The 13,507-nt window shown below is 42.1% G+C and overlaps 1 protein-coding gene across 3 annotated transcripts in view; it reads left to right on the top strand.

Annotated features, from left to right (window-relative positions):
* The first annotated feature begins 2,196 nt into the window (after positions 1-2,196).
* Positions 2,197-13,507, top strand: part of LOC111974603 (huntingtin-interacting protein 1-related protein-like) — a 34,838-nt gene continuing 23,527 nt past the window's right edge. For 2 of the 3 annotated variants that reach the window (XM_024002463.2, XM_024002464.2), the window contains exon 1: positions 2,197-2,566. In XM_024002463.2, coding sequence (XP_023858231.1) covers positions 2,474-2,566 — 93 coding nt within the window. In that variant the 5' untranslated portion in view covers positions 2,197-2,473. Of the gene's footprint in view, positions 2,567-11,523; positions 11,616-13,507 lie in introns of those variants that run through there. The other variant, XM_024002465.2, reaches the window with a different exon arrangement.

The raw sequence follows: 13,507 nt of genomic DNA on the forward strand, positions 1-13,507 counted from the left end.
TTTGTCAGTTTGATAGGCTCCCTGCAAGGTTATCTTCCCTCTCAAATGAACATAATTTTCTGACTCAAATAAGATCTCTCTCTGGGAGGAGAAAGAGGGAGAGCGAGAAAGCGAGAGAGAGAGAGAGAGAGAGAGAGAGAGAGAGAGATGGATGTCAACAGACCACCTACCTACTACCCTGAGACAAGGCTGAGTATAGCCCACGAAGATCTCCTCCACCGCATGAGTCCAAGAGGGCGCAAGACTGGACAGGAAGATCAGGTCAGTAACTCAACCCACTCTTCGTCACTCCAGTGCCTTGCCGTTCACGTTCGCACCCCTGGGCCAGACTACACTCAATCATAGAACCTACTGAAGAGATGAGTCTTCAGTAAAGAAATAATGGTCAAGACAGAGTCTGCGGCTCTTGCATTGATAGGCAGACAATTCCATAAAATTGGGCTCTAGGAGAAAGGCCTGGCTTCAGCTGTTTGCTTAGAAATTCTAAGGACCATAAGGAGGCCTGCGTCTTGAGACCGTAGCATATGTGTAGGTATGTACGGCAGGACCAACATGGAGAGATAGGTAGGAGCAAGTCCATGTAATGCTTTGTAGGTTAGCAGTAAAACCTTGAAATCAGCCTTAGCCTTCATAGGAAGCCAGAAGATAGCACTGGAGTAATATGATAAAATTATATTACTAGCAGCCGTATTTAGCACTAAGTGAAGTTTATTTAGTGCTTTATCCAGGTAGCCGGAAAGTAGAGCATTGCAGTAGTCTAAGTGACAAAAGCATGGATTAGCTTTTCTGCTATTTTTTTTGACAAAAAAAATCAGATTTTTGCAATGTTACGAAGATGGAAAAAATATGAAAATATACTTGATATGTTCGTCAAAAGAGAGATCAGGGTCCAGAATAACGCCGAGGTCCTTCACAGTTTTATTTGAGATGACTGTACAACCATCAAGATTAATTGTCAGATCAAACAGCAGATCTCTTTGTTTCTTTGGACCTAGAACTAGCATCTCTGTTTTGTTCGAGTTTAAAAGTAAAACATCTGCCGTCATCCACTTCCTTATGTCTGAAACACAGGCTTCGATGGTAGGCAATTTTGGGGCATCACCATGTTTCATCTAAATGTACAGCTGTATGTCGTCCACATAGCAGTGAAAGTTGACATTGTGTTTCCGAATGACATCCCCAACAGGTAGAATATATAGTGAAAACAATAGTGGTCCTAAAACGGAACCTTGAGGAACACTGAAACTTACCATTGATTTGTCAGAGGACAAACCATCCACGGAGACAAACTGATATCTTTCTGACAGATAAGATCTTTAAATAGTCCTGCAGGGCGAGCCTTTTAAAGGGGCAATCTGGGATTCAAACAATAACAAAGCGCCTTCGCCGTCACCTTATTTTGTTAAACAGCTGAGGAATGGGGTAGGAGAAATGTAACCACTCTCAAATATATAGATGCAAGGACTCTCACATATGGATGCAATTACTGACCATCCAGATCAAAATTATAGTTTTGAAACTATACAGTGTTTGTTTACAATGACATTGTTTACAAATAACGGAGTAAAACAAGCTTATATTTTGAGTTCTGATGGGGTAAGACCATTGCTCATGAGGCATTTATTCAAGAATCAATAGCTATATATTAATAATAAGTCCAAAAATGGATGTACAAATCCCAGATTGCCCCATTAATGGAATTMATTGAATTAATGAATTTATTAAATCTGATGTCAACCTGATGTCATCCAACAGGCACCAACACACATCAACAAAACTCTCCAATCCATTAATACACACATGCACACTCACACGTGTGATTGACGATAATATATACATAAGGTTATCCTTGAAAGTTGGAGGGCGTGATGCAAAGTGCACATTGGATTCATGTGATACAGATCATCTAAACGTATCTCATAATAATGACTTACTATCTCATAATTATAACTTACTATCTCATAACACGTATTCWGATTTTTTTTTTKKKGGGGGGGGGGGSGGRRARGGGSTTCCATGGGTCTGCTGATAAAACGCCAGCTATATCATCACAACAGCTCTGTAGTCTTATAATAACATTCCAGTTGTGAGGTGAAGAAAAATAAACCCGTGCCATTTTAATAGCCTACTTCATGAGTGACGTAAACGGTCTCCCTGTAGCATGGGCTCCCCCCGTGATTCTATGTGCGAACTACTGTGGTATCCTCCGTAGACGACGATCCCCACGTAAAAAGAAACGTTACATTCATTTCGCTTCTACCTCATCTGGTTAAGGTTGCTGCCTCCAAATGTCACTCGCGGACGTCTAACGCCTGGAACCAGTTGTTTGTGCATTGCTTCTACCAAAAACTTGAAGGAGATAAATACTTTCACTGGTTTTATAACCGAACATTTTCCTCGAGTGGGAATTTGTTACAAACACTCCATATGTCGAATATCCTTTAAGAGTTTAACCGGCTTCCAAGACGCGAGGATGAATTCCATACGACGGGTGCCTTCAAGGGTGAAAACCAAAATGACCGAAACCAATTTAGGTGCGGAGAGGGAACATTTTGACAAGCAGCAGGTAAATATGAATAACCTTGTGATGGTGGATGCATTTGCCCAGCTCAGCTGTTTGTTTTGGCGCTTTTCGACAAACCAGTGTTTGAAATAGCATGTGAGGTCTTTAATTTCTCCAATGTTAATTTTATTTGCGCACAGGCAGGGTAGCGTGTTTCCCAAAACAGCGCTTGTGAACTGTATAACTGTAATATGATGCTTGAGAACGTTTTGACGCAAAATCTGCACCTGGTCCATCACACGAGTTGCTATTTTGGTAGGCCAGTGGCACCCCGCGTGGCGAATCATTATTCCCAACATAATTGAACGTTCTGTATGCCATTCAAGTAGCTGGTAGTGGTTGCTTGTGATGAATAATTGAGGTTGAGATGTAGGCCTAATTCCTTTACATTGATCAGCCATGTCGCTATCGCAAAAATATATACGTCTCACTGTCCAGACATTTTAACKGTATCATTACCATCATCCAGAATTGATTGCCTAATCATCTATTTCCAAATAATTTATTAGGAAATTACACGATGTCGTGTTAATGACATCGTCAGTAGTAGACCTTTTTTTGTTGAAGTATTTTAGAATTTGTATTTGCTTTTTGCTTTTATTTTCTTCAGTGTCATTTACTTACTATCAGGGATCTGATTGGCAATACAGTGTCTGCCTCTCAGGGAAGTCCTGGTTCTCAATACAAGGCCTATCATGTTAAGCTAATCATTCTTGTTTGGCTACCTTGTCCTGACTTTCCCCTTGCTCTTTTTCCTAAATCCGTTAATTGAGACTGTGGCAGCAGACCCAGAGCTATCCTTTATAGAGTGTATTGAAATAGTAGTGCAAACTAACTTTAGAAACAACTTCCTGTGGATGGTTTGCTGCATGGCAAATGCATCACCGAAGTTGAAATTACGTTGTAACCTGCTGGACTGCTCCATCTGGAATGACTGGACGTCCTGCAAATGCAAAACGGCAACAGCCTGTGTGACCCTGGCAAGAGAAATCTCTGCCATCTCCTTGTGCCTTTGTTACAGTACCCCATTTGAATATATTGGATTGATTTGCTGCAAAAATACAGAACCTATTAGTGTTGTCACACTTCCAGTATCAGAATACTAGGAAGTAAGGAAGCAAAGGAAACAACATGAAGCGGACAAAGTTTGAGGAAAACAGTTCTAATGTTGGAAAAAAACAGCCTTATGTTGTGACCCAGGGTCACATTTGTTTATTTTGCAAGCTAATGTACAATAATTTACAAAGTAGGTTTTAAAKAACTGTAGAGTTTAGTCTGCTTTGTTTTCTTTTTTGCCAAGGAAAATCTGGTTTCATAGTATCGCAATACTGGTTTCATGACAACACTAGAACCTATAGGCACACAAGGTCAGCCAGACAAAGTTAGGCAGTGATGATACTGAATCAATGAGGAAGAGAAAATACATTCCTTTGGCCTGCTAGATGGAAGGAGAGGGAGATTGTGTGGTCCCTTTGACTGCATTGTTGACTGGATGTTTAAATTTGTCAAAGATTAGCACATCAGATCATGTAAGAGGCGCAGTCACATGCCCTTGGCACGTCTCTGTTCAGCGCTGCCATAGACATGAGATCCTGACATGTTACACCCAAACAGTGACTGGCTTTAGGTCTAGCCATTAGTCAGTAGGGCCCTATGAAATCCATTAGATTTTTTTTCCAAATTCAGTTTTTTTCCATTTAAATTCTTTCTGTGTTTTATGATTTATGCTAATTTTATCATCAGAAAGCGTGTCTAATAATGTGAATGAATAAAACGTTAACAATTTAATAAAATATAACCGTACAATTGTAATGATGCAACACAACATTGCGCTATTTTTTTAATCAAAGCAAGTGCTTCAATACAGAGTTCTACTAAGTGTCTCATTATAAATGAAAAAAAGTTATGCAAGAATCTAGGCAACAATGCAGCAAGCAATAGGCAAAGCTAGAGTTATACTTATGTAAAAAAAACTAAACTTTGCATATATTGTTTTTTGTCAAATAAAGTGCTTCACATAAGTGTTTCATTATAAATAAATTTAAAAAAAGATTCATGCAAGAATCTAGGCAATAATGCAGCAATAGGCAAAACCTATGGAACTAACTTATGAGCGCCTATGTCTGCCCATTGTAAGTTTTCCATCTATCACAGACATCTCCATTGAAGTACATGATTGTCAGCCTCTTTGTGTTGAGCTCGGTGAGTGCCTCTCGCTTGTCTGTGAGTAGAGTCTTGTATTTGCTGAAACTCCTCTCACAGTCGACTGAGCTGACTGGGAAGTAGATGTAGGGCACTGCCACGTCTGCAACTCTTGGGAATCTCGCACTCAGGCCCCTCCAGTAATCCGAAAGCTCCAAAGCAGGTGAGGGCTCACTGGACACACAGTGCTGATAGGCAATCCATTCTTCACTGAGCTCTGTTGATGGGCTTGCCATGGGTTTCACTTGTGTGCAGGCTTCAATCTGCTTTTCCATGGCTGGAGCCTGCCTAGGATCGTACACCGTAGCCAGCCTGTAGACCTCTCTGGCTGGATGTGTAGAATGCATCATGGAGCGGTCTTGGCGCCATACCCACATGTTTTTGCCGTTCCATTCACTAGGTAAGAGCCCAGATCCTCAATGACATTGTATGCAGACACTGCTGTGGGATGGTGGGTTCCTTCCAGGATTGACAGAGCTGTCATCAGTTTGACGCAGCCCTCCGAGATAAAGGTTAGCTTAACAGTGAGGGCCTGCACATTCTCCTCTGTTTCCAGCTGGCTGAGGATATTTGTGACTGCCTGGGTTGATTACTTTTCTGCCAACAAACTCTCTGTACAGATGAACATGCTCTGCATGGTACTTCACTGCCTCTAACCAGCTATTTAATCTGGAGCTCACTGCTTCAGGAGGAGCCTTGGCCTGCACAAACTCCTTCATAATGAGGAAGCTCACCTGTCTTCTCTTTGTGGCAGGCTTCTTGAAGAAGACAGATCTCATCCATGTCACAAGTGATGCAACTTCAGAAAAGTATTTGCAGTGCTGCCATGTCTCACCCTCCAGATTGATGACATGGTAGAGACAGGTTATATGGACACTGTTGGGCATCACTCCTTTCAGGCATTATCTGTGACCACTGCCCAGGCATCATTCAGGTTCAGATGGTTGCTGTGGAGGGAGGCTAGTACAGCTGGGAAAACGTTGAGTAGTTGCATCTGTCCATGAAAATGACATCCACCAGAAAGTACTGGTTTTCAACACCACAATGAAAGATCATTTGTTTTTCCTTATGTTTCAACTAAGTGTTCTTTAAATTTAAGTCTAAACGCAATATAGATACAGCGATAGTTGGCTAGATGGAGAGGCAGACAGCTGCTGACATTATGCATCGTTATATTTCACCACAATAGCTCGTCGTTTGGAATTTCACAATTTGCATGCGGACAATTCACATTGGAGTTCCAAATTGGTAACGAAATTACAAAAAATCAGTAATGGAATTACTGCAACTGAATTGGCTACAATGGGGAAATCATAATATTCACAATCCACAGTTGTGTCACTGTTTTCGTTTTCTTTTGTCTGGTGGTCAAAACGAGTTTTAAAACAGTCTGACTCTGGACATCTCACACACACACTCTTTCCATTTACTGTAACCAGTTTCTTGCTGTTTAAGTACTTACCTAGATGACTAACTTACCTCAGTTTGACCTGTTGCTTTTAAGTGCAACGCATCCTTGTTGCCAGTGTACAATTCCCTGGGTTGTCCAAGCATCTACGGGAAAATGAAGAAGCCAGGGGAGCTATGGTGGGGGTGGTTTGGTAAGGGTTATTATTATTATTTACAGCTGACATCATCAATTTTGGGTGGCACAGCATAGTTAGACACTTAGGGGAGTGAAAGCACAAACATCCGGTAGCATAGTCATGGTGCTGACACACAGGGCTAATGTGAACATTTTTGAGAGGTGGAGGAGGAGACTGGAATGACTGTAGTACCATTTTAAGGTAACACTGCAGTGGTAGTAGACTTCTGCCTCCCTTGAGTGGGTGTGGGAAAGACGGATCGCTTGGGATGTTTGGGTTCTATCAGAATCTCACAGGCTTGTTGTCCAGAAGAGGAAGTGTGTGTCTCCAGCACAGAACACTCCCCTTTATATCCAACCATTGTAGGATGGTTTGAAGCAATGGCAAGTCCTTGTTGCGTCACCTACAGTGCATTCGGAAAGTATTCAGACCCTTTGACTTTTTTCCACATTTGTTACATTATAGCATTATTCTAAAATTGATTATCTTTTTTCCCCTCATCAATCTACACAACCTGTTTTTCGCTTTATCATTATGGGGTATTTTTAGAAATTTTGGCAAATGTATTAAAAATAAACATACCTTATTTACATACAGTACCAGTCAAAAGTTTGGACACCTACTCATTCCAGGGTTTTACTTTATTTTTTACTATTTTCTACATTGTAGAATAATAGTGAAGMCATCACAACTATTAAATAACACACGGAATCATATAGTAACCAAAAAAGTGTTAAACAAATCTATATATATTTATTTGAGATTCTTCAAAGTAGCCACCCTTTGCCTTCATGACAGCTTTGCACACTTTTGGCATTCTCTCAACCAGCTTCATGAGGTAGTCACCTGGAATGCATTTCAATTAACAGGTGTGCCTTGTTAAAAGTTAATTTGTGGAATTTCTTTCCTTAACCTCTCTGGGATAGGTGGGACGCAATCGTCCCACCTGGCCAATAGCCAGGGAAAATACAGAGCGCCATATTCAAATAAAATGATATAAAATCAAACTTTCATTAAATCACACATGTAAGATACCAAATTAAAGCTACACTCGTTGTGAATCCAGCCAACATGTCCGATTTCAAAAAGGCTTTTCGGCGAAAGCATAAGATGCTATTATCTGATGATAGCACAACAGTAAACAAAGAGAGTAGCATATTTCAACACTGCAGGCACGACACAAAACGCAGAAATAAAAATATAATTAATGCCTTACCTTTGACGAAATTCTTTTGTTGGCACTCCAATATGTCCCATAAACATCACAAATGGTCCTTTTATTCGATTAATTCCGTCGATATATATCCAAAATGTCAATTTATTTGGCGCGTTTCATCCAGAAAAACACAGCTTCCAACTTGCGCAACGTCACTACAAAATATATCAAAAGTTACATGTAAACTTTACCAAAACATTTCAAACTACTTTTGTAATACAACGTTAAGTATTTTTAAACGTTAATAATCGATCAATTTGAAGACGGGATGATCTGTGTTCAATACAAAAAGAAAACAAACTGACGTAACTTTTTTGGTAATGTGCCTCTCTCAAACAATTTACTTCAAGTGAACCTCGTTTACGATGGCCGTACTTCTTCATTACACAAAGGAATAACCTCAACCAATTTTCAAAGACTGGTGACATCCAGTGGAAGCGGTAGGAACTGCAAACAAGTCCCTTAAATCTGGTGTCCCAATGAAAACTCATTGAAAAGACAGTGACCCCCAAAAAATAAAAATTCTGAATGGTTTGTCCTCGGGGTTTTGCCTGCTACATAAGTTCTGTAATACTCACAGACATCATTCAAACAGTTTTAGAAACTTAAGAGTGTTTCCTATCAAAATCTACTAATAATATGCATATCTTATATTCTGGGGAGGAGTAGCAGGCAGTTGAATTTGGGCATGCTATTCATCCAAAAGTGAAAATGCTGCCCCCTACCCCGAAGAAGTTAATGCGTTTGAGCCAGTCAGTTGTGTTGTGACATGGTAGGGGTGGTATACAGAAAATAGTCCATATTATGGCAAGAACAGCTCAAATTAGCAAATAGAAACGACAGGCCATTACTTTAATGCGGGAAATGTCAACAACTTTGAAAGTTTCTTCAAGTGCAGTCGCAAAAACCATCAAGCGCTGTGATGAAACTGGCTCTCATGAGGACGGTCACAGGAAAGGAAGACCCAGAGTTACTTCTGCTGCAGAGGATAAGTTCATTAGAGTTAACTGCACCTCCGATTGCAGCCCAAATAAATGCTTCAGAGTTCAATAACAGACACATCTCAACATCAACTGTTCAAAGTAGACTGCGTGAATCAGGCCTTCATKGTCGAATTGGTGCAAAGAAACCACTATTAAAGGACACCAATAATAAGAAGAGACTTGGTTGGGCCAACACAAGCAATGAACATTAGACCGGTGAAAATCTGTCCTTTTGGTCTGAGTCCAAATTTRAGATTTTTGGTTGCAACCGCCGTGTCTTTGTGAGACGCAGAGTAGGTGAACGTGTGATCGCCACGTGTGGTTCCCAACGTGAAGCATGGARGTGTGGGGCTGGTGACACTGTTGTGATTTATTTAGAATTCAAGGCACACTAAACCAGCATGGCTCCACAGCATTCTGCAGCGATACGCCATTCCACCTGGTTTGTGCTTAGTGGGACTATCATTTGTTTTTCAACAGGACAATGACCCAACACACCTCCAGGCTGTGTAAGGGCTATTTGACCAAGAGGGAGAGTGATGGAGTGCTGCTTCAGATGACCTGGCCTCCACAATCACCCAACCTCAACCCAATTGAGATGATTTGGAATGAGTTGGACTGCAGAGTGAAGGAAAAGCAGCCAACAAGTGCTCAGTATGTGGGAACTCTGTTGGAGAGACTGTTGGAAAAGCATTCCTGGTGAAGCTGGTTGAGAGTGCCAAGTGTGCAAAGCGCTATCAAGGCAAAGGGTGGCTACTTTGAAAAATATTAAATATTTGTTTAACAATTTTAGTTACTACATGATTCCATATGTGTTTTGATGTCTTCACTATTATAATTCTACAATGTAGAAAATAGTAAAAATAAAGAAACCCTTGAATGAGTTGGTGTGTCAACTTTTGACTGGTACTGTAAGTATTCAGACCCTTTGCTATGATACTCAATTGAGCTCAGGTGCATCCTGTTTCCATTGATTGTCCTTGATGTTTCTACAACTTGATTGGAGTCCACTTGTGGTAAATTCAAATGATTGGACATGATTTGGAAAGGCACACCTGTCTATATAACATCCCACAATTGACAGTACATGTCAGAGCTCCTAGACAGGATTGTGTCGAGGCACAGATCTGGGGAAGGTTACCAAAAAATGTCTGCAGCTTTGAAGGTCCCCAAGAACACAGTGGCCTCCATCCTTCTTAAATGGAAGAAGTTTGGAACCACCATGACTCTTCTAGAGCTGGCCGCCCCGCCAAACTGAGCAATCGGGGGAGAAGGGCCTTGGTCAGGGAGGTGACAGAGCTCCAGAGTTCCTCTGTGGAGATGGGAGAACCTTCCAGAAGGATAACCATCTCTGCAGCTCTCCACCAATCAGGCCTTTATGGTAGAGTGGCCAGACAGAAGCCACTCCTCAGTAAAAGGCACATGACAGCCTGCTTGGAGTTTGCCAAAAGGCACCTAAAGACTCTCAGACCATGAGAAACAAGATTCTCCGGTCTGATGAAATCAAGATTGAAGTCTTTGGCCTGAATGCCAAGCGTCACGTCTGGAGGAAATCTGGCACCATCCCTACGGTGAAGCATGGTGGTGGCAGCATCATGCTTGGGGATGTTTTTCAGCGGCAAGGAATGGGAGACTAGTCAGGATCGAGGGAAAGATGAATGGAGAAAGTACAGAGAACCTTGATGAAAACYTGCTCAGGACCTCAGTGGGGAGAACGTACACCTTCCAACAAGACAACAACACTAAGCTCACAGCCAAGACAACGCAGGAGTGGCTTCGGGACAAGTATCTGAATGTCCTTGAGTGGCCCAGATCGAACATCTCTGGCGAGACCTGAAAATAGTTGTGCAGAAAATCTCCCCATCCAACCTGACAGAGCTTGAGGATCTGCAGAGAGAATGGGAGAAACTCCCCAAATACAGGTGTGCCAAGCTTGTAGTGTCATACCTAAGACGACTTGAGGCTGTAAACGCTGCCAAAGGTGCTTCAACAAAGTACTGAGTAAAGGGTTTGAATACTTATGTAAATGTGATATTTCAGCTTTTTATTTTTAATACATTTGCAGACATTTCCAAACACTTTTTTGCTTTGTCATTATGGGGTATTGTGTGTAGATAATGGGGGAAACAATTTAATATATATAAAAAAAAAGGGAAAAAAAGTTAACATAATACAATTTGGAAAAAGTCAAGGGGTCTGAATACTTTCTGAATGCACTGTATATCTGTGTAGGATGTCTCGCTTAGGAGAAGAAGCAGCAGGGGTGAGGACAGAATAGTTTAATCAAAGGCCAGTCTAGGGCTCAGATTTCTGTCTGTATCATCGCTGTAAGAGACTGAGCCAGCAATTGTTGTGCTGTCTGGTAGACAAAATACAAGAAAGCAGGAGTCAAGGAGAAATGTAACACATGGCCATTTACATAATGGCCATGAAAGGCTGTTTTATGAAAACAGCTAGTATTTGATGTTGGGATAATGATAATTGAAACTGACTTGTTGAAATTAAATGTTTTTTTTTGTTTATTTAACCTTTTATTTAACTAGGCAAGTCAGTTAAGAACAAATTCTTATTTACAATGACGCTGGGCCAATTGTGCACCGCCCTATGGGAATCCAAATCACGGCCGGTTGTGATACAGCCTCGATTCGAACCAGGGTGTCTGTAGTGACGCCTCTAGCACAGATGCAGTGCATTAGACTGCTGCTCCACTCTTCTCAACACTCCCAGTGAATTAGTGCTAGACTAGTTAATGCTCACATAACCAGACAGTCTGTTCAGCCTCATTAGCAGTGTGTTTACACTAGTTTATTAACAGCATTAATAGTGGCAGCCGTGCAGTGCTTGGATCTGTGTCTGACCTTGACAGCCAGAGCCGCAGCAGCAGTCTGTTGAATTAAGCTGATAAGAAATGCAATACCTAGAGTCAATGCAGGGCACCTGACTGCCCAGTGTGGAGTAGACTAGAGGTGTTGCTGCTGTCTCCACTAGCTATAGTCCTTCTGTCAGGGATGTCTAAGCACATAGACACACTGCTGCTTAAAGGCAAGAAGGGAGAAGATGAAAAGGTAAGAAGGGAGTGATCGGGGATGGGAGGGGTGAAAGCGGAGTGTGTGTGTGTGGCGAGTTTCTGGTGGTGAATCTTCCGACTGGCCTCAGGGATTAGGCTGGGATCATCTCTCCCTCAATCCCTCTCACTACTTCTCCCTCTATTGGGGGATTTTAGACATGTTTGGGACCAGGTTCAATGTTATGGTGTCAGACTGTCTCTGGCCTACATAGATCACAGTTGACCAGCTTCTCCTGTTTCCAACCAGATTAATGTAAACTTTTCTGACCTTATGGCATTGCTGTTGAATGTTTTAATGATGTTTGTTTCTTTGTATGAATGAGTGGGGGATGGGGTAGGTCTTTTGTTGGTTTGTGACATTGCCAATCTCCAATTCTAGATTTCAAGCAGTTCTGTAAATTGCATTGCTCACACTTCACTGCATTATGCACTGTATGCAGTTTCTGATAAGGTTAGTGTAACAAGGATCTCCCTTCCTCCCCCTTCCCCCTCGTGTCCTTTCGCCCTCACACTCCCTATCTTTTTCACTCACACTCTCTCTGTCCCCCTCTACTTCCCTCCCTCCCCCTCTACTTCTCCCTCTCCTCTCTGAGTGACAGTTAGTCTGAATGTATTAGGGAGCCTCCCTGCAGCCATGCTGCTCCATGGCTATCTGTCAAGGCCTCTGTGCCAGAGCGTGGCCTCCCTCAACCCGATCTTCTACCCCAGCTGACGGGTCTTCCTCCTCCCACAAACCCCTCATTGTCATGCACCCCTCCAGACCACCACTTGCTCTGGACCCCTATAAGCCAGGGGGCTAGCTAGCACTAGCAGTAGCCTCACAAGGAGGGGTCCACATTAACCAAGACTCTGTCTCTTTCTCTCCTTCCAACTCTCCCCTTAGGCGCACAGTAGCCCCCCTGTGCTTTGTTTAGTGACTGTATGTTTTGGAGGAGGTTGGTGGGTTGTGGTCTGTTGCGTTTCACGAACTAAATTAGGTCTTTATGCATTTCTGGGATTGCTGGCAAATTTTGCCAGGCCTGCCTTGAATTCCGGGTGCGGAGATTGTGTTCCTCCTCCCCTATGTGTATGATAAGATGTGTGCATTCTAGAGTGAGGGAATTAACTGTGTGACTGTGTATACAGCAAGTTGGTAAAGGAAATGTGTAAGTCTGTGTGAGCCTGTTTGTGGGATTATTTTGCGATTGAGTGACTCAGTGGGGCAGAATGTATGCGTGTGTGAGTACAGACTTACATTTTCCGATGCTCGGTGTAACATACCATTGTCTCTTCTGTCGGGGTGGTGGTTTGGGACTTGTGGGTTATTGAAGGCCATGACAGTACCAGAGAATCCGCATAAATGAACCATAACAGCTCATGCATGTCACTCCAAGCTGGATTAGTCAGTTGGTTATGTAATGAATTTAAATTAAATAGAACAGCAGGCTGTGAGTGAACAGGGGATCCAGAGCTCTGAACGTCTTGTCCTTTTCACTTGATGTGTATTCATTCAGGGCCGCAGTGAGTGGGTGGTGACCTCAGAATGAGTTTCTATTGGCCAATGCTTCTGTGTTCTTGTGTGAGGAATGCTTTGTTAGTCCATTGTTCAGTGCTGTTGCTCCTCCCTTCACTCAAGTCTGGAGTCAGAATTTGGACATGTGCTACAGAATTATGTGTTACCCATATTTCCCTCATTTATTAATTGAAATCGGTAGAGCTTGTCTTCAGTGGGTCCATATGGGTCAGTCAGAAAATAGCTTGTTCTCTGCATGTTCATMACTGTTGAAGATGCATTACAGATCTTATGTTGGGACAAGCTAGACTAAGGGTGACTGGCTGAAAAGACACTGGTATTTGTATCAGATGTCACAATATGCTTGTCATGTTTGGGATTCAGAGTATTCCCCTTAT

This window comes from Salvelinus sp. IW2-2015, linkage group LG15, assembly GCF_002910315.2.
Source record: "Salvelinus sp. IW2-2015 linkage group LG15, ASM291031v2, whole genome shotgun sequence".
Taxonomy (NCBI): domain Eukaryota; kingdom Metazoa; phylum Chordata; class Actinopteri; order Salmoniformes; family Salmonidae; genus Salvelinus; species Salvelinus sp. IW2-2015.